Here is a 22806-nt window from a genome sequence, read left to right as displayed (position 1 = left end):
TAGAACAGTCAAGCCTCTCTTTAAACATTATTTTCTTGACAATAGCAACACAATCATAATTCTCAAGCCAGAGGATTCAGCTAGGTTCAAAGGTCATCCATTCCAGCCATCACGTGGCAGCTGCAGCCAGGGGGCACATCCAGGACACAAAGACCATAGAAGCAAATAACCGTGATTGTCAGGGGAATTTGCTGTTATTACAGGAATACACAGAAGTCCAGCTTCTAGGCCTTTACCCCAAGGTGCCATAAGAACCAGCCATTGCTGATACATGTGTTGAAATGTCCAGGGCCACGTCCATTTCACTCTTACTTGCTATACCCATCCTTGCAACACATGTCCAATAAAGTGGGTACCTCAGTCACTCTCAGTAACCAGCTACCGACCATAGGCTGCAGAGAGATGCTCTAGGCCCCTCTTGGTGGTTTGCTTATCTGCACAACATGCAGGGCATTCCTTCCAGGCTCTGCTGACTTCTTAAAAGGTGAAAGGCAAGCCACACCGATAGGCCCACATTGTCTTCTGAGGTGTCTGTGCCATACCACTCCATGGCCTTTGGGTCCAGTTTCACACCCACCCCACAGTGAGATAGGAGGTTATGACCTTGGTTGGAGCTGTTCTGGGGATGGGCTCTGTGGCCAGCAAGGCGTAGTACACAGCAGCCAGTTGCTTCAAGGTGACCCAGACCTCTGCTCCTTTCCATGGTTGTTCCAGCTGGCAGCAAGAGCAGCAGCAGTGGCAGAATCAGTAGCTTTGTTGTGCCCAAAGTCGCGAATCCCAGAAGACCACCAAGGAGCCAACGCCGATGCAAAAGCAAAGAGCCTTTATTCGAGCTAGCTCGAGCTCAATCTCTCATCTACACCAACACAGTGGCAAGATGCCAGAGAAAGAGTGCGTTTCAATACCACAAAGGTTTTATGGGGTTCTAGGGCAGTTGGTGGGGTGATGGTCGTGGCTCTGGCTGATTGGCTGGATCTAGGGGTAGTTGGTGGGGTGATAGGTCATGGCTCTGGTCAATTGGCAGGGTCTAAGGGTGGTGGGTGAGCTCTTTGCTGACTGGAGAGGAGAGAGACCAAGCTCCAATTGGGTGAAATAGGATCCAGGTCCTGATTGGCTGAGGTAGGATCCGAGTCCCAATTGGCTGAAATAGAATCTGGGAGCTTGCCCTTGCAGCTTTAGGGTTGGGCCACGGGCTGGGGTTGGCATGGCCAGAAGCGGTGGTGACACCTCCACAACCACACATGTAGACACATGTCCATTGGTACAAGTGCCGCTTCTCCCCATCATTTCTAGGGGCAGCCCTCCCAAAGGTCGCACCCATTATGACAGCTTTCGGGTTCAGAGGAACCCCGCCGACTAAGCCAATTGTTAAGTCCAGGGAAAGGAAATCCCGGGCAAAATACCCCTAAAAAACCAAAATCAGTCAAATGGAGAAATAAAGTTTAAAACCCGTTTATTGCTCACAAACTGCAATCCCAGGCGGTCTCTCTTCTCTACTCAAGCAGCCACAACATCCCCCTTCCCTCTCACCTCTCAGGTACAGATAAGCCCTTTGTTGCTCAGGTAATCACCCACTTATACTGAGATGAGTCCGCATATGACATGTATGACAAGTCATTGCAGTGACAAGGAGCTGCAGGCAACTTAAGTTTGCATTCCTAGAGAAACCTGGATGTTACATGTAATATATCCCAGTGATGGAGTACCTTGCAGCATCAAAGTCATTAACTAGATTTATATATTTTATTCAACTTGAAACAAAAACAGAATGAGGTTTATAGTATAATGCAACTGATAAGTCTAAAAACATTGCATGTACATATATATTCTTCACACTATTTTTTTAAATTTTAAGGTTATTGATATACTCATAAAGGTTTCAAATGAAAACTCAATATGGTTACTACATTCATTCATATCAAGTCCCCACCCATACCCCAATGCAGTCACTGTCCATTAGGGTAGTAAGATGCCACAGACTCACTATATGCCTTCTGTGCTACACTATTTTCCCCATGATCCCCCACACCATGTGTACTAAACATAATACCCCTCGATGCCCCTTCTCCCTCTCTTCCCACCACCCCTCTTCCACCCCTCCCCTCTCTGGTTACCACTAGCTCCTTCTTGGGAGTCTGGTGGTCTTTTGTTCCTTCAGTTTTGCTGCATTGTTATACTCCACAAATGAGGGAAATCATTTGGCACTGAAACTACTTTTTTTTTTTTGAGAGAGGGCATCTCTCATTTATTGATCAAATGGTTGTTAACAATAAAATTCTGAATAGGGGACTCAATGCACAATCATTAATCAACCCCAAGCCTAATTCTCAACAGTTTCCAATCTTCTGAAGCATAACGAACAAGTTCTTACATGGTGAATGGTGCAAGGGCAGTCATATCACAGAAACTTTCAGTTTTGATCACGTATCATGAACTATAAACAATGAAGTCAGATATGATTATTCGTTTGATTTTTATACTTGATTTATATGTGAATCCCACATTTCTCCATTCTTCTTTTTTTAATAAAATGCTGAAGTGGTAGGTAGATGCAAGATAAAGGTAGAAAACATAACAGTGCTGTAAGAGGGCAAATGTAGATGATCAGGTCTGTGCCTATAGACTAAGTATTAATTCAAGCTAGGCAAGGGCAACGAAACATCCACGGATGCAGATTTCTCTCAAAACGGGGGGTGAGGTTCTAAGCCTCACCAGTTGATCCCCAATTTCTCACCTGATGGCCCCCCTGCGACTGTGCCTGTCTTAGGTTGTTCCTCCCTTGAGGAATCTTACCCGTCGCTAGCTAACCAGTCATCTTCCGGGGCCATACAGGGAAATGTAAAGTTGGTAAGTGAGAGAGAAGCAATATTCTTTGAAAAGATTAGCTTTGTACTTTTTTACAGATTTATGCCCTGTGGCTTCTATGCCCAGCATTTGACACTACCTATTTTTAAAGACACATGTTGCTAAATAAATATATAAAAGGATGACTGGAAAGACATTAAAGCTATCTATATATGGGGGAAGGAAATTGAAGAGCTCAAGGAAATTAGAGGAATTACCTCAATTTTATGTAGTTGAGGTTTAAAAAAAAACAGTCTTTTTTTAAGACAGATGCACCCCTATGTTTATTCCAGCACTATTTACAATAGCCAAGAAATGGAAGCAATCTAAATGTCCATCAGTAGATGAATAGATGAAGAAGATGTGGTACATATACACAATGGAATATTATTCAGCCAAAAGAAGAAAACAAATCCTACCATTTGCAACAACATGGATGGAGCTAGAGGGTATTATGCTCAGTGAAATGAGCCAGGCAGAGGAAGACAAGAACCAAATGATTTCACTTATATGTGGAGTATAAGAACAAAGAAAAACTGAAGGAACAAAACAGCAACAGAATCACAGAACCCACGAACAGACTAACAGTTACCAAAGGGAAAGGGACTGGGGAGGATGGGTGGGGAAACAGAAAGGGGGCCTTACAATTAGCATGTGTAGTGGGGGGGTGCAAGGGGAGGCTGTACAACAGAGAAGACAAGTAGTGATTTTACAGCATCTTACTACGCTGATGGACAGTGACTGTGAAGGGGTGTGGGGGGGGGACTTCGTGAAGGGGGGAGCCTAGTGAACATGTTCTTCATGTAACTGTAGATTACTGATACCAAAAAAGTCCTTTTCTAAAGGCAGAGTTATAAAATGGCCCAAGCAAGCCTAAGAGATCTTAGTGAAATTCCTAGTAGATAAGGCTCTACTAGTTTCCCTGTGTTGTACGACGGTCATATTTCTCTGGAAATTTTGATTCTCTTAAAATACCTCCCTTAACTTCTAGTTGAAATTAAATTATTTTAACAACAGAAACTTCTTTCATTTCTTAAATGGAAATACTTAAGATATAAATAACGTTGAAGGAAGCCCACAAATAAAACTTACAATAAGGAGTAAATGATTGATATCGGATTTCCTTGTTGAGGATATATTTAATGAGAGGCTAAATGAATAGGATTTTAAATTTTTTGAAAAGGTATTGGGGGTGGAAGAAATGGAAAAAGGAGCACAGAGGGGGTGCATAAGGTACCAAAGGCAGATTAGATTCCCTCATTTTAAAATTAGTGCCTTTAACAAATTTCATTTTGAGGTTGAAACAAGGAAAAGAGATCATCGTGCATTTATGATAACTTAATTCTTCTGAGTTCAAGATATCCTCATACCCATAGATAAATTTCACTTGACTTTCACTATGGTTAACAACTAAATAAATATTACTTTTTTCTCTACATATTATTTCAAATTGATGATACCCTGGGTCTAACAGTAGAGCACTCACTGGTCATCATTCATTGATCACCACTTGAATGGCAATCGGAATATAAACTTGAGGGTAGGTCAGGGTTCTATAACTTACAGAGCAATCAGGGCTAAAATGATGATGGTTAAGGTTAAAGCCTCATTCATCTGAATGGAAGTATGTTGTGTATACTTGTAATTGTGCGGTAGCAGAGGCTTAGGAAAACTTTTGTTATTTGAGGAGAACTGTGATAGGGGTTTGAGGATATACTCAACCTAGGGCACCTCGAGTGCAAGTCAGTCACAGAACAAATGATACACACATGTACAGTGACAATTATTACTGGACCAACTGCCATTTTCGTACCATGCCCACTACTTCCTGCACAGCTGCTCCTGCTGAGTATGTACCACCAGTGATGAAAACACCAGCCCAAAGTAGCCAATATGCACACCAAGCTTTCCTTTTTTCAGGGATATTGTATTTGTTTAAAAGAAAATGATCATTCTTGAAAGACTGTTCTGTGTGTGTGTGTTTAACCACTTTATTTCTTGTTGATGAGACCCCCAGATGCCAGACATGTTATTATAAAGCTGCTTACACACTTTTAATAAAAACGTGTCTTCCATTCCTGAGGCGGAAACGCAGACGACTCCATGTGCTGCACTCCGGCAGTTCTACAAAAGGCTGTGCATCTTCATGACTGTCCATTTCAGTAAGAGTACTAGAGAAAGTAATGTTTGAAATCAATATCCATGCTTTGGTTATCTACCTTTAGTAAAAGTTTAGCTTTCATTCTCTTCCAAGTAAAGACAATGCAAATTAATTCATAAAAACACATGAAAGAATACATTAACTTATAGTACAGAGTTGGCATTACATAGGAAAATTCCTATTTACACAAATGGTCATAAAGTCACTTTTAGTACGGTGGAAGGTTTCTAAACAAATACAATGGGATGTTAGGAATATATAGGACAGGGGAACAAAAATTATACCTGGAAAGAGTCAGGTCAGAGTGGTCTTGCTTCATTTTCTTTACAGAATTAAAGCTTTGCTGGTTTGGTAAGTTACTGAAGGTGTTTTCCTCTCTTTTTCTTTTTTTCATGTCTTTATTGAGACGAGTTTGCATTTTAGTAAGGCTTGTACTAGAGAAAATAATGTTTGAAATCAATATCCATGCTTTAGAGTTATCTACCTTTAGTAAGAGTTTAGCTTTCATTCTCCTTCAAGTAAAGACAATGCAAATTAATTCATAAAAAAAGATGAAAGGATACGTTTACTTATAGTACAGAGTTTACATTACATAGGAAAGTTCCTATTTACACGATCAAAAAGTCACCTTTAATATGGTGGACGGTCTTTAAACAAATACAATGGGGTGTTATGAACATACAGGACAGGGGAACAGAATTAATACCTGCCAAGCGTCAGGTCAGAGTTGTCCTGTTTCAGTTTCTTTCCACGAGAACAGCTTTCTTGTTTTACTCCAGTACCGCAGATGTTTTCCTCTATTTTCCTTTTTCTGTCTTTGTGGCCCCTTTTCAGTGAACTTGCCTTTAATTAAAAAAATAATATATGAGGTATAGGAAAATAACTGTCTATAGACATTCTATTATTTTAAATTATGAAACTCTGACAGAATAAACAAAAAGAATACTCTTTCTCACCCAAAAAGTTGATAGTTTTATTATTTTCAAGAGAGATCTGTGAATTTGATCTCCGATAATACTAGGCTAAAATCTAATGATGCATGAAAACTCTAAAGGATTCTTAAAACTTGAAGATGTTGATCTCATGGCACCATGTTTGGTGCTACAGAACTTAGCAGTTTTCCTTTAGACTTTGAACGAATCAAAGATACTATTCTTTTGAATGAACTGTATGTCACTAATTGAATGAATTTAAAGACTATCCTTTAGAGCACAGTATAATTAAGAACAAAGGTGAATATACATAGAAATATAGAGATTACTAATAAGAAAGTTGAGGAGGTTATTAAAAAGGTAGCCAAAACATAAAAGAAGGCTCATGAAGTGTCAAATAGGAAAAAAAGTCTTTTATAAACGGTCAAATCTTCTGGGAACTGTTATTTTTCTCAAAAAAGCATTTGCTGTTAAGAAGAGAGTTCCAGAAACTTGTGGTTCCCAGGTGTGAACAAAGCAGTGTTATTAAAGATGAGGAGAAAAAAAAAAGATGTGTTTTTGGGGAAAACAATAAATAGCATAAAATAGATCATATCTGGAATTAAAGTGTATGAATGCCAGCTATGCTCTGTCAGTAATTAGCTATGGAACTTTGTAAAAAATATCTGTGAGGCTCTGTTTGCTTATCTGTAGAAGAAGATAAGTCACTCAGTTGGTAAGGTCATTCTAGCTCTGAAAGTATATGGAAAGAAACAAATGAACCCCAATGTGGCCCTGATGCAGTCTAACAATTTGTAGGCAGCACATCAATGTAACAATGACTACCCATCCTCCTCCCAACATCCCCCAATTTAGAAATTGGGAAATAAACATCTATTTTGAGAATTAAAGTTACAATGAATATAATAGATCAAAGAAGAGAAATATGCAAGGTCACTGGTAATATATGGTTTGTGTTTTGATTCTCTACAATAGCATTTATCCTCTTTTAGAAAATTATTTACTCCTTACTCAGACTGTTAAGAAATCTTCAAAAAAAAAATCTTAGAATGTGGAGTTAGATATTCAGTCTAAGCCTAATTAAATGTTGCCTATATTCTTGAACTGAACTTGGCGGAAAACATTTCTTTAGAGTATTTTGTATCAATTTGCTTGAGGATTTCATGATTATTTTAGCAACATTTTTAAAAAACTGCTTTTAAGCAATTACAATTATTTGGTTCTCTATTGGGATGTTAAATGCATAATTAAGGAGTTATTTTAATGGATTAAAATATGCCAAACTATAAATCTAACACCGTTCCCATATCATATCAAAGAATCACTACCTCTTGTCACTGATTGAAATAATTAAAATGTTTTACTAAGTCTCTTCTCCATTTAGTTTATTTTTACTCAATAAAATCTGATTGAGTTTTCATAATATACTGAGCTTTTAGAACCCCCAAATCATTAAAACAAAGAGAAAAGAGAATGCTGAATATATAATGAGGAAAAAGTCCATTTAATTAAGACTAAGTTAGACTGAATAGTTGTCTTACATAAAAAGAACATTTCATGAATAATGGGCTAAAGCTTCTAGTTCCTATTTGAAGTAAGATGTTACTTGAGATCATTTTCTAACAATACTCACAGTAAGAAAACATGAAATTTAAACCACAGAATCCAAAGACTTTTGTTACAAAATGGTGGTAAAGTCACTTTTTCTTTAATTATTGATGCTTGTCAGACTACTTCATTAGATTGTGCACATAGATACACTTTTAAAAACAAGCTTTTATTCAGTTACCTGATTACTTTATTAGACAGATTATTTCCCTTGCACCCTTTCTACCTTGTTAGAAAGCACAGAGGACCTTCAGTATGTCTTAAGCAGGACCTATCAGATTGTACATACCATCGCATATTTGTTTTTGTACATTTATGTATCAGAAGTTGTAAAGCAGTGGCTCACAGACCGTAAATAGCCCACAGCACGTGTTGTTACTGTGTTTGGCTCATAATGCTTGTAAAAATTCTAAATTTGTTACCAACATTTAACATTTGCGAGGACATGCATAAAGATCCATAATCTTGAAATATTGGTAGATCCTAGAACACTGGACCTACATGTCTACATGACAACAATTGGCAGGAGTTGAGCGATGACTGACACTTAAATGGGGGCATAACTTCCCTGTTTGCCATAGTCTCAACTCTTCTGTGTTATTTGTGTGGCTTTCATAGGCATTGGACTTTGAAACTTCTTGTGTGTGTGTGTCTCTGTGAGTGTGTATAAATATGTATACATACACACACAAGGCTTTTTGATTCTATGTATATATCTTGGCATAAATATGCACATACACACAGGATAAAAATAATCACAATAATGTGTATAGAAATATACAGCATAAAAATTTGTAAATAACCATGAATTAGCTAGGAAGATATTTCTAAAATTTAACTTTAAAAATCCTTATAAAGCAAAATAGAATGTTTATTTTTTATTGCTACAAGAAATATAACATCTAATTCACTACATTTAAAAAACTAAGAAGAGAGAGGCTCAGAAAGCTGTATTTACATAGAAGGACTTGAATGAGGTTATAGATCTTTGTATCTCCTGATCTATACCCTGAATGAGAGATAGCCAGAATACTATTTAACCAAATTTATCGAAACAGAAATCTCCTATAGCCTACCAGATGATACCACAGGACTTAAAACCCTAATTTGTTAGTAATTCATAAAGTATTAGAGAAACTTTCTATAGCTTGACTATGACTAAACTAAAAGATAATTCATGTACAACCAATAAAGGTTATTATTTAACTATAGTTGACTATATATGACAAAGATGATCAATTAATAAGAAGGCAACTTAGTAAATATGATGCCATGTGAGACCCTCTGCTATTTTGTAAAACAGTCTAAAATACCATACACATTAATATAAACGTGTCACAGAACTTTAAATTCATAAAAATATTTACACTTGTGACCTTATTTTATCTTTAGAAATCCTCGCCAGGCAGATGCTATCCCACTTTACAGATGATAACCCTGAAGCTAAGAAAGCACTCCAATGCTTATGGATCAAGAAGGTAAGAAAACCAGCACAGGAAACTGAAAAGGAGCAAAGGCAGAAAGAAAACCAAGTATGGTACTAGAAGCCAAGTGAAAACAGGGTTTCAAGGAGGGTGTGCTCTGGAACTGATGGGTGGGTCAGGGGAGGCCTAAGCACTGATCCCCAGACTGACGAATGGCCACGATAGGAGCTCTTTCAGAGAAGCTATGAAGGTAAGAATCTGACTAGAAAGAGTCCCAGAGTGACTTGGAGAAGAGAAATCAGAGAGAATCAGAACAAAGCTGTCCAGCAGGAGTTATTCTGTAAAGGAAAGGAGAGAAATGCGGGAAGTGGATGCAGGAGAAGGGAAGCTAAGGAGAAGAACCCAGGGGGAGAAGGAGATGCTGATGCAGGCGAAGAGAACAAGGGGGTGGGATCTGAGGCACAAGATGGGAACTGGCTTAGGGAGGGGCACTAGAGCATGGCACCGAGAGAGGGGTTTTTGTATGACCGCAGTCTGATAATAAGCATATGCATTTTAGATCTCTTGCCAGTCACATTTAAATTAGAACTGTTAAGGCTCCTACCTATTGGTTAAAGCAATATGATAATATAGCAAAAAATGAGTTGGCCAAATTATAATGAGTAAGAAGTGTAAAGGGCAGCATGAACTGAGGGCCAGGCTCTTTACTAGATGTTCCCTCCTTCGGGCACTCTTCTCCTTGTTTACTCGCCTGACCTCATCACTACCAGCAACTACCTTTCCATAAACTCAGTCCCAAACATCCGCCTGCCCATTGCCTCTTTTCTTTCCAGACCATTCCCTTTAGCACTTGAAACTACTGTGCTAAAGGAAGGCAGATACAAAAGGCAAACTATTTTATGATTCAGTTTATATATAATGACCAGCAGAGGTAAATCCATGGAGACAGAAGGCAGATTAGTGGTCGCCAAAGGCTGAGGGAGAAGGGGGAGGGTGACAACTAATGGGTACAAGGATACTTTTTTACGGTCATGAAAATGTTCTGGAGTTAAATAGTGGTGATCATTATATAACTGAATATATTAAAAACCACTGAATTGCACACCTAAAAAGTGAATTTTATGTGAATTCTATCTCAAAAAAATCCTCACAAAACTCTATTTTGATCTGGCCATTAAAAGGTTCAGTTTCCGATCCCTCTTACGTGTGACAAGGCCGTCATACATAGTGCCATAGACCTAAGGTTACAGCTGCATCACGTATGACGGCCCTTGTCACAGCCATCACAAAGGAGGAGCAGTTCTTCATTATCGCCCTTTTGACAGATCTGGCAGTACTATAATACATGAGAAATCATTTAAAATTAATACTATTATGAAGAACAGTTATTGGAATATTAAACACACCGTAATTCCTAATTCATATTAGTAATGAACATTCTGCTTGCTAACAAATATACAGTAGCCATATACATCTATGTATCTGTCATTACACAGATGGGGTGAGCAGTTCATTTGGGGTAAATGCACATTTCAGGTACACTGCAAAGAACAAATCTAGAGGTTGAATGCTTGTACACACTTTCGAAGCATGTACACATTAACATATGAAATAATTAACATGACATTAGAGCCCATAAAGCAATGAATGGCTTTAATACAGGGTGTGTAAATTTTTTAATACATTTCATTTTTTCCTTATCTTAGCATCCTTATGATCTCCTGTGAAAGAAAAAAGAGTTAAGAGTAATTTTCAAGATCAAAATTAGGAAACTTGTATTAGTATCAGAAGTATGTGTAATAAAAGGATATTCCTATATTTTGACTAAAATTGTCCACCCATTTGTGATTGATTAAAAAATCAAACATGTCCAACCCAGGAAACTTGGGGAAATCAAACCAAATCAAACAGATGACATAAATGCAGAAAATGGACCCTACAAAATGATTTCTAAGGGAAAAAAACTTACATAAAAATTAAACCAAATAATTTAAGAAGTCACAGATTTTCTAGAACTAAAAATAGAATTTCTCTCTTGAGAATTTCTAATAGCATTAAGAACTTTAAAATCTGTAAAGACAATGCTTTTTCCCATGCATACACACACTGTATAACCAGTTTCACAAAGGGAAAGGAGGGAAGCTGGACAGTAAAAACTTTCAAGATGCCTTTAAAAAATGGTAAATAGTAACATCATATATTTTGATACTTCATTTATACTCCCTGTCACAGTAGAGAATATCCTGCAACCAGTATTTTCAAATAATGAAAAGACTTAAACTATGTTATACTAATTGAAAGTTATGTATTCATATATTCTTATAAGTAAAATAGCTTAACTGTTCAAACTTAACTTTAATACAACACTAAGTCTTAATCCACAAAGTCTAAATAGTCTTATATAACAGTATGTACACTAATGATAGCTTAAGAATCTTATCAAAATGGCAAATACAAAACTATTCAATTTAGTAAATACCTATCAACTATAGGAGATACATATGTAATACTAAAATTGGCATGTGTACTAAGAGCAAAAGCTGCAGTTTAATGTTTCAACAGTTTTATTTTATGACCCTTCCTAATACCATACCACTAAATACGGTATTATTTCTCCAAAACTGAGTTACATCATTACATGTTCTATTGTAAAAATACTCACTGCAAAACATTTGGAAGGTTATACTTCAACCCCTCTAACAACAAATTTAATTCATGAATATTAAGTAAATTGTTTTCTAAATATACTGAAAATACCATGAAGTCTGTTTTACTTCGCACATTTTTCATTTAAAAATAAAATTATTTTCTGACACTTACTAGGAAAGGGTGACAGATATCAAGCTCATATCACTTTTGAAAAAATCACAGTAAATAGCTCACAATATGTTAGAGCAAATGTATTAATATTGGTTTTAACTCCTTTGCTGCTACAGTAAAAAATAGTAGATGTTGCCTACTGTTTAATAGTAACAACAATATGAAGAACACCCTGGACAGAAAATTATCTAGAGGCAAACTATGTCAGCTCCTTCTTTCCTGGTAAGGCTGGTGCCTGGCAAATGGGTACTTCTAAAGGTATTGAGAAACTTAAACATCATGCTAGGACTTACGAGGATTCTTATAGGCACTGTTACATCCAACTAAAGGTTACAATGTACTCATTCATCTTGAACATGAAACTCTGCCTTCTTTTTAAGGTAGTTTCACAGCAAATACTGTATTATTGAACATTAGAAAGAGAATTATGAGAGATGGTGTTAATGAGAAATGTGTATTAATAATCTGGAAATGGTTATGATTTTCCAAAAACAGAAAAAATTCTGTAAATTGTAGGAAGTAAGTATCCTACAAATAAGCAGCTTTTGGTATCAGTTTTGTTTTTTTGTGTAAAAGTTGTAACAAAACTGACCACATTGTGATGATTCTCTTGGTGGAAGAGAAAAATAACCATTCAAATTTAATTGTGTTGTAGGAATTCTATATTTTTTGATCATTATAGCCTAGACTCCACCAAACATATTTGTCTAACGTGACTTTAAAACTGATTTTAATAGTTTTTACAAGAAAATATTTTTACCTGGTAAAAAATGCTACCAGATGAACTGGATACTGTCTTAAAACTCATCGTAAATTCTAGTCTACATTGGGAAAGACCGAAATTTGAGGATATTGTGAAAACTGCAGATTCACTATTCTGTGGACATTTTAGGAAGAATTGAAAAAATACAGAAGAAACCGAATTTATTTCTATAGAGTGAATAAGGCCTTCAGTAATATAAGCACAGAGATGAGAATGAAGGAAAGAATGCTAAATTATTTAAGGATCACTTCTTTTTTTTGGGGAACGACTATTGTTGAGTAATCTTACTTCCAGTCATTCATGCAGACAAATGTCAAATGTTTGAATGTTAAAGCTAATCTATAATTTAAAAGCAAATGGTGAAGCAATTCACAAAAGTCTATGTACAATAAATATTTCTCTATGTGATAAGAGACAAAAGGGACACAGACATGATTTAACACATAATATTTGGTGCCTGGTACAAAACAGGGGTCACTACGTGATAGTGACTAACTGGGCTCAAACACAGAAGATGAAAAAATTTTTTGAATTATTAGAGAAAAGACTTAAAAGATCTACTTTTCATGTGAACCGCATCTGATGTCAAATACATGATATGATTGGATAAAGTAAGAGCTCTCTGCTTATTTTGTATTTATTATCTAAGAATTTCTTAGTATTAAAAAAATTAAAATTGATAAAAACATAAGGAACATTTTAGGGATGCAATGAATGTATACTACAGGTAATGTTAGCAACTGCCATGTTTACGAAAGCAAAAGAATCTCTGGATTAACAACTTCAGAATATTTACATTAACAACTATTATGATTAGATTAACAACATAATTAACTATCATGCTGACTGAACATAGAAGACAACTTCAGTCCATTATAAACAATATTTAAAGGAGGGAAAATCGAGATTAAAAGATAAACACATTTGATAGATTACTTCAAAAAGCTCACAACAAGGAGGAAAGTATCAAACCATACAGCATTTAAGAATTAAGAAAACTCAGGTACAGCATACAATATTCTGACAGTAAGAAATGTAGAATTAAGAAAAATCTGGAGGTTGGGAAAAAAACAGGACAGAGTAAATTAGTTATAGTATTTCTTAAATAAAAACACTTACAGCTTTCATAATCGATTTTTCCCATGCTATGGATTTCTGTAACTGCTGAATGCACAGAGCTACCTGTGCAGCACTGCGAGCTTCTGATAATGCCCGTCGCCAGACCCTGAGACCGGGAACAATAGCCTCTTCAATTCTGCATTGAAATATAGAAAAATTAAGTAGGTCATGTCCACACTTACGGTTACTGAATCTGAAACAATCATCATACTGAAAGCCAAGTGATGATGAAACATGTAACAGCCAGTAAGTATAAGGTTTAAGCAACTAAATTTGATGTAGTGCACAGACCGTGGCTACGTGCCTCAAAGCTTAGTCACAATCAGGTAAATGTAAGATTACTTCGCAGGATTATCAACACACATAACAAAACAAAAAACATTTTTTACAAAGCACCATGAAAATAGCATGATCCATGTGGATCACAGACATACAAGAAGATACATAGATAACAGGCGAGAGAAAATAGGCTCCAATTAGCAAAGAAGCACAATAATTTTTCAAGTTAATTTCAATAACCTACCCGTTATCATCACCACTAGTGGATGGTGCAGGAGCAAGGCTAGTAACTGTGCCCACATTATCCAGTTTGATCTGAATGGTGGTACTTAAGGGGCTCTTCAGATACCTTCTTTCAATGTTTCGCTCCAACCCAGACAGCCTGGTTACAGCTATATCTAGGGGGTTGTCACTCTTCCGCTCTAGGGCATGAGCACTGCTTTCTTCTTTGCCAGTAAATTCTCCATCGTGCTCCTTGCACAAGTTAGAAAATGACTTATGTTCAAAGTAGACCAAGTCCTCCCTCTCTGATGCCGGTTCTGGACACATCCAACCCTATATATCAAGAGAGTAATGTTATTATGGTTTCCTCTTAAAATGCCTGACGGGTGAGTTACCTTTACTTAAAATACAGCAGCCGACACCAACAGACCTCAAGGATCATTACATTACTGAAAGTTTTTACCTTGTGTTTCCTAATGGTAGGTAAAAATAGGAAAGAAAATTATTAAAAAGTTAGAAGTCTGAAGAAGAAAATTTAACAACTTTTGATATTATGAGAGGTAGAGTGGAGATCAGCAAAGTATTCTGAGGGACTCCACACTAACAGCTTATTCTTTCACGGGCCCCTTTAAATGGTAATCTCTCGACAGCAGGGACTTTGTGCCTCCCGTTCATTTTCATTCCTTCAGCCACTCCTCCTGAACAGGCCCTTGTACTGCCCATCCTGGCCTCAGGGGCTCTGCATAAGCTGCTACATTTGCCTACAGAGCTTTTCCCCTTTCCTCTGCACCTCGTTAGTGACTCCACTCATCCTGTGGCCCTCACATGAGAATTTATTTCTTCAGGGAATCCTTCCCTGACCTCTTTTAGGAGGTAAGCCTCTCTCTTACAGTCTCTCCTAGAACCATGTAATATCCCATACCTGTGGCAGTCACAGTTTGATACTGCTGTGATTATTTAATTAATATCTTTCTACTTCTAAATTCCCTGAGGGCAGGGACCATGTCTACTTTTACTCATTTCATCTCCAGCAGTGGGAAGGCAAATATTAGACACTCAAAATATATGTTGATTGAATAAATGAATGGTCTTATCATTCAGCTTGCTTACAATGATCCTTTGGCTCAAAGCCCTTCAGAGTTCCTAATGCTTAGTAGAGTCCAGTTTTACCATGACATTCAAGTACCTCAATCTTCCTCTTTCGCTCATATTCCCATTCAGGCCTCCTACCCTGCGATCAAACTCCGTGACTTGTCACACCACAAACATATCCTGAGCTTCCTGGCCCTGGTGCTCCGCCCAGTTACTGATTCTTCCCAGCGACACCCCTTGTTCTCTGTCACATCCTCCTCGCCTTCGCCCGTTCCATCTGCACTTCTGCAGGCAATCCTCCCTGACCTTTCCCCTGGCCCCACCAGAATCGGGGTATTCCTGGCCTGAATTCATGAATGACTTTCTATGTCTTCACAATCCATTACTAGATTCTGCAGGGCTGTACACATGTATTATTGCCCTATTGTACGGAATGCTTTCTGAGGGCAGAAACCACATTTTATTCAATTTTGTGGTGTCCACTATGATGTAGAATAGGTACTTTGTAAAAGCATATTAAGTAAAAAGTAGAATGAACATGATCCTTTTTACTAAATCTCTTTAGAGATAATTATTTTTCTTATATATCAGAATACTTCCTCTTACCTCAAGAGAATAGTCATATTTAGAAAGTATGGATGAATTTATAAAGGGTACATACACATTACTGCATCATATATGTCATAACAAATGAACCTCAGTCCCGTATTTTGGAAGGGATCCAAAATTCTAAATCAAGGGAATCCTATAAATGTAATACATCTTGATTTTTTCAAGGCAAAAGACAAGAAAATGAGGACTAGATTAGATTTTGAGAAGGTGGATGGTTGAAAATTGTCTGCAAAGCCCTGTGACAGACACAGCTTGCCACCTCAGAAAAGGTCCTCACTACCACTGTCCAAGGGCTCTCTATATTTGGCTTGTCATGTTAATATACCTGTGAACAGCTTGGTTCAACTATTAAATATGCAGATGACTTAACTAGGAAGGAAGTTTAATATTCTGTATGACAGGACTGTGATAAAAATAGTTTCATAGGCTGAAAAATATATCCAAATGAAATGAATAAAAATGGAACAATGATAAATGTAAATTTCAGCTTTGAAGTTTAAGCAACCAATCAAAGAAATATTGGATGTTATACAACACACTTAAAAGCACAATGAAAGATGCAGAAGGATTTTTTTTCTAATAATGCATACTCAGTGAAGCAACGGTATGGTTCGGATGTTAAAAAGCTAGTACAAGTTGGCATGAGGAGAAGTATAGTGCCAGCTTAAGGGAAGTAAAGTCCCATGAACACATCAGGCATCTCTGTGTACAGTGAGGGGTACATTTTAAGAATACACACACGTCTTTAATAAGAAGAGAATCGTGCGCCTGGAAACCATTTCACGGGACCGATGGCTGAAGGAATTATTCTGCTTATAAAAGAGAAAACTGAAGGAGAGACACAGAAACTGTGTTTACAGGAGTTAGAAGAGTAATTAGACTTTCTACAGATCAGGACTAGATTCTTGCAGATTTTCCTAAAATATAAAACAGAATTTCCATATTATCAGCAATATTGAAAATAGAAATGAATGCACCTAAGTAGTACCAGGCCACCTGCTTAACATGTCTTCACAATGGCTAGTTCCCAGGGCCGACCACATAAGTATTTTGTTTTTAGGAAAAAAAATCATTAAATCTTTTATAGATGGTAAAATGTTTTGTGGTTATTTTCATCACTTGTTGTTTTAGATTCCTCAAGACTAATATAATTACAATTCATTTCTTTAAAAAATCCATAATAATCCCATAATACTGTATTAATAGGATGCTAGAGCATCTCACTTAAAAAACCAATTTCATTTATCTTAGCTGCTGAGAACACGGGCAAGAACATCTAAGCAGTCGGTAATGTGATAAGGTCAATAGACCAAGATCTCAGTATGTCGCCGGGAAAACGTTAGGCCCACGCTGAGTTTACAGACAATTTCAAAAAGCCGATGATCTGCTTTCCCAACCAACGGCCACCTAGAACCGGCAGATTAAACCCAGAGGGGGATGGTTATGGGAGGAAAGCAGGGACAGTAGAACCAACCAAATTCAAACCAGCAAGTAGTAACAACCAACCATGAGAGATGATGAAGACAGACTACGGAAAGCAGATGTAGTAGTTTAAAAGGTAAAGCACACTAGGGCCTTTTAATTTATTGTAGGGGCAAAACCTCTTCACAGTCCCTGAGGGAATCATTACCCAGTAACTGGTCTTCATACTGATGATCCGGTGTCACCAAGAGAACGTAAATCAAACTCTCTATTCTCAATTTAAAAAGGCAGGGTAACGGTGACCTAAGCGATCCAACACACATGTTAAAAAATGATGGCACTACATAGAATAATTTTCATTTCTCCAGAAAATTAACTTGTGTAGAAGAAAGAGTTCATTTGTTGAAGATGCCAGATAAGTGAGGCATTTTTATATTGTATTATAGTACCAGGAGGAGGATACATATAGTTTGCTAGCACAATTTCAGTAAATGATAAATTTTTGTTTCCCTAAGTTGGTAACTATGTGGTAAAAAAAAGGTACATTTTGTTAGCTCTGGAAAAATGACATTTTTTGAGATGAGATCCTCCAAAGTTTCTGAATGGCAGTATTAAAGTAATTAATGCAGCTAATTTGTAATCATTGGTAGGACAGTATCATGGCACAAGTCTCGCATTCTGAGTGAAATATGAAATATTCAAACTACACAGAAACATTTTCTAAGCCTTTTCAAGTGTCTGTCTCATGCTTATTCATCATCCATCCATTTATTCTCAGAGACATCACATTACCAATTGAGAAGAGACATTTATATTCTTTTTAAAAGCAAAAATTTTTGCACAAAGGTGAAGCTTTTCTTTTGTTGTCCTTTTAGTTTCAATCATTGCTGTGACATGGTAATGCCCAGTCAGTAAATAATTAAAACTTTACATATATACATAGGATGTATGTGTATCACAACATAACATATTTTATAATTAGCAGTTTTAAATCATAGAGTGAAAGTTCAACATATAACATGGCTATATAACATGGCTTGCATACAAGACAATTACCAGGCATATACGAAACATTGCAGAAGCAGTTTGACATTACATTGATCATGGCTGAAACTATGAAATCCTGCTTGTGGTGAAGAACTGCAGACCAGAAATGATATTTTTAATGCCACTGAGGAGGTGGGCAAGATTTAGTAAGAACAACTCGGGAGGACAGACCTGGTTTGATTCCACATTTAGCCACTTACTATATTATGACCACTGACAGGTTACTTACTCTGAGACTTGTTCCTTACCTGTAACATGGGGGAAATTAATCAAAGTGAGAACATTTAGCGCAGTAACTGGCATATATCAGGCATACAATAAATATTAGTTACCTTCCATTATTCTAAAAACAGATTTTATTCCAAGTCAATTTTACCTCTACTTGCAAACTTGCTGATGCGACTCTCCTTTCCAGATCTTCTACCTGCTGAAGAATCCTCAAGTCCACGCCCATTGCTTGTTCTTCTACTGACCAGTGCTCCACAATATCTCGAGTTACCTGGTTTTCTTCATTTTCATTTAATTCAATAATGGTAACTATATTTGAAAGGAAATTTATTTTAAAATCCACTTTATCTCTCAATGATTTCCTCCAGAATGTGAATGAAATTCCAGGGGTAACACGTACACATGTACATTTAACACACACAAATTCACTTGTGAATAAGCAAGGTAGCTGACTCTTGCACAAGGAGGAATAAGTACTCTTCTTAAGAAACAGAACAGTATGTCTGTAGGTTGTAACAAACTATCAAAAGTAGTACCAATTTAAGAAAATGTAAATTGTTTTCGGGCAAAATAGGAAAAAAAAAGCCTATTAGTAATAAATTAAGATTAAGACATACTAAAATAGGCTTTAAGATAAAAGAATTACTTCGCATAACTAAGCAAGGAGCAGAAATCTCTTTTAGGTGCCTACCATCCTTATTCTCGATGCAGGCTTGAGTGATGTAATCCAGGTGTTTCTGAATTTGTTTTTGTAATGCCTGTTCTCTTATTCCTCTGGGATGTAGCACTTCCAGCAAAGCTTTTAAATCCTCTGGGTCAGTAATTCTCCACCAGCCAAACTGCATTTCTAAGCCAAGATAAACATGTAGGGCATTAACAGATATTCAGAATATGAATTAATGGCATGATACAAATGAAAAATTTATAACTATATAAAAGCATACAAGATTCAGCTATAATATAGAGATCTGTAACAATACAATACAGTAAGTGGCTACAGCAAACCCTCTCAAGGTACCCACCTTCTGGAATAGGCTTTGAACGATGATAATCTACTGGTTTGGCTACTTCAAGAGCCGCAGGTTGAGTCAAAGAGACTTTTTCGTTCTCTCGTACTGGAGTCTCACTTTCGTTTGACACAACACAGGGAGTCAAGAATGTATCAGCGTTTCCTTCTGACGGTCCCAACCCTGATCCCACACTAGGGACAGGTGGTAGAAATGGAATATTGGAATTAAGCACGCCCGTGGGCCCCCCACAAAACTGGAGTCCCATCACAGGTACTCCACTTTTCATCTGGAAAAAGAAAATATTTTAAAAGTAGAACAACCTAAGAAGTCAGGAAAAATGTTTAGAATCTGAAATTTTTAAAATTCTGAAAAAATATTTTCATTTACCTCAATTGGAGGAAAACTAAATACAATAGCAACAACATTAAATTCCATCTTATTTGCTCCCCAAAGTAATTTCCCTTTTAGAAGTACTGTAACAGTAACAAGTTACAAAGTTATAAAGGAAGGCTTTGCCTTAGACTTAAACTCCTAGAACCCAGTAGTTCCAATGAAGCCTGGTGATAGACAATACTGACTCTCTTCAGTTCTCAAACTGTGGCAGGAATAATATTGTAAATATTCGACTGATTCTCCTTTAGTGAAAATTTTCATGGACTCAGACAAATACAGCAACATAAAAATGAGTTACAATTAGTAGCACTAACCTGAAGAGCCGATAAAGCAAACGGGTTTAGGCCAACAGGATTTTGAGATGATTCAAGAAGAGGAGCTGGGCCAGGCGAAGGTGACTTAGAGGGCGGCTGGGCTTGAGGAGTTGGTGAAGCGGCAGCTGGCGCATCGGCATGGGTAAGGGAAGCGTCCTCCCAGGGTGTTCCTGGCAATAACAACTGGTCACTGGGGAGAGGACTGTAGACCTTGCCTGCACCACCTGAACCAGGACTGAACAGATTCCAGTGTGTCTTTTCCATGCTGTTCTGTGTCACCGTTGGCTGCATGCTGCCCGGTGAGTGTCTCCCACTGTTCTGGTGAGGCAGTGCGCACCCATCTGCACCGCTGTTTGGTTTGGGGGCCGTTACATCTGACTCAGGAGGCACCGTATCTACTTCTAAAAGCTTGCTTAATTTGGAAAAAGAGCCAGGTTTCTGAAGAATGAGATTTGTGTTATCTTGTTCGTTAGGATCTTCCTTTTGCTTACAATGATCTGGATTTGAACAATTTAAAGTCTCGTCAGAAGTATCAAATATTTCTTCGATCTGAATGCTTTCTGCTTTTCTTCGTTTTTTTCTTTCTTTTGCAATTTCTTCCGGCCCTACAAAATCCAAAAGCATTACGAAGATCAGTTCCTCTAGATCAAACCATACTCTATTTATTGCTATTTATCAAGTCATATGCATAAATACTTTAACAAATTTCTCTAGCTTACTTAATACTCTTCATTTTTTTCTTTTATAGACTAGCTTGTTACGCTCATTGGAAAAATTATGTAATTTTGTAATTAACCACAAAAAATTACAATAATAAAAAATATTAAAAGCCATACTATACAAATTACTACTAACATTTTTGTATTAATTTTTCCAGTTCTCTATGCACACATGAAATCCTACTTTACAGTTTTCCAAACTGTATGTTTTACTGAATAATACACTTTAAATATTCTGATGTGTCAATAAATATATACCTACACCATAAATTGTAATTACTATATTCAGTGGAATATATCATAAAAAATCAATCTTCCATTGATAGTTATTAATAGGGTCCAATTATTCATTATTATAAACAATGCTATAAATGATGAATGATCTTAGATCTGTGTCTTTGGATTTTTTATCTCCTGATTTTCTTCCTTAGCATATATTTCCAGAAAAAAACTGAGTCCTAAGATATTACTTTTCAGAGTTTTTGAAATATATTGTCAAATTGCCCTCCAGAAAGTCTTACACAAGAGCATCTGTTTGCCTACACCCTCAATGAAACTGAAGACTATCAGTAACTTTTGTCTTTCGCAATATCCGGGAGGTGAGAAACTAAACTATATTTTTTTCTGATCATTAATAAGACTGGATATTTTTCTGTAGGATAATAGGTATTTCTCCTTTGTGAACTTCTTGTCCATATTTTTGACCAGTGTTTTAAAAATAATTTATAAGAAGTGTTAGAAAAATATAAACCTACTTTATTTAATTTGAAAAACGATGTATGTTCACAGTAAAATATTCAGTAATGAGAGGATAAAGTAACCCTTTCCTGCCCTACTCCCTCCGTTCCTATTTCTAATCTTCAGATGTAACTATGGTTACTCAATCATGTCCATACATCCTTTGGGAAATCTTACATGCATGCACTATTAGTTTGTGCTGTTACATAAATGGGATGTTCCTGTTGTCGGCAACATTTTTATTTGGATAAAATCCAAATGCCTAAGGAAGGACGCCAACACTGTATGATCTGGTTCCTGAAAACCACTCTTGTCCTTCCTAACCTTGCTCACCTTTCTCCCTTTTTTCAGCTTCTCAAACATGATAAGTTATTTCCTTTCTTGGGGCCTTTGCACTGGGTGTTCCTCTGCCTGAAATCCTGTTTTGTTGACTGGCTCCTTACCCTTCATGTTTCAGATTAAGTATCACTTATTCACAAAGGTTTTCCCTGATTACTCTATTTCAAGTAGGGTCCCCATCTTATTATTCACCTTAGAATATCATCATCCTATATGTTTCTTTTGCAGAATTTACCATTATACACATTAACCTGCTAATTTTTAAATATTTCATTCCATACCCCACCCACACACTACAATTTAACTCCACAAACATTAAAGCAATGTTTATATTGCTTTTACAGGATCCCAGCTACCTAACATGGTGGCTGCTATGAAACTGGGGCTCAATAAATACTTTTTGGATGATGAAATAAAAGGATGGCTTTACTATTTTCACTATATACCTTAGACTGCTTTCCATGGTGAAACATAGAACTGTACCACATTTTCCTTCAATCAGCTGCATAATATTATTATATGGATATCATAATTTATTTATTCATATATCCAAAGCTTGAAAATTTCCTTCATTCTGTACAAGTTACTAGCTAGCAAGGAAGTACTAATATTTGTACTTGATTTATTCTGAGAACTAGTATCTCAAAAATCACTTTCATATATCCAAAAACAAACAGATCGACCAACCACACTAGGTCTGAGACTAGTAGGGGATTTCGG

At 36.8% G+C, this 22806-nt stretch overlaps 1 protein-coding gene across 1 annotated transcript in view; it reads right to left on the bottom strand.

Annotated features, from left to right (window-relative positions):
* Positions 1-22806, bottom strand: part of LOC140846734 (bromodomain adjacent to zinc finger domain protein 2B-like) — a 118295-nt gene that overhangs the window by 2524 nt on the left and 92965 nt on the right. The window contains exons 21-29 of the mRNA XM_073224324.1: positions 20291-20895; positions 19596-19869; positions 19265-19420; positions 18722-18882; positions 14195-14505; positions 13672-13807; positions 5712-5848; positions 5290-5439; positions 4897-5015 (exon numbers count right to left, since the gene is read on the bottom strand). Of these exons, the coding sequence (XP_073080425.1) occupies positions 4897-5015; positions 5290-5439; positions 5712-5848; positions 13672-13807; positions 14195-14505; positions 18722-18882; positions 19265-19420; positions 19596-19869; positions 20291-20895 (2049 nt within the window). The remainder of the gene's footprint in view (positions 1-4896; positions 5016-5289; positions 5440-5711; positions 5849-13671; positions 13808-14194; positions 14506-18721; positions 18883-19264; positions 19421-19595; positions 19870-20290; positions 20896-22806) is intronic.

This window comes from Manis javanica, chromosome 16 (assembly GCF_040802235.1).
Source record: "Manis javanica isolate MJ-LG chromosome 16, MJ_LKY, whole genome shotgun sequence".
Taxonomy (NCBI): Eukaryota; Metazoa; Chordata; class Mammalia; order Pholidota; family Manidae; genus Manis; species Manis javanica.
The sequence above is the reverse complement of the archived record's forward strand: the minus strand, read 5'-3'. Positions and strand labels throughout refer to the sequence as shown.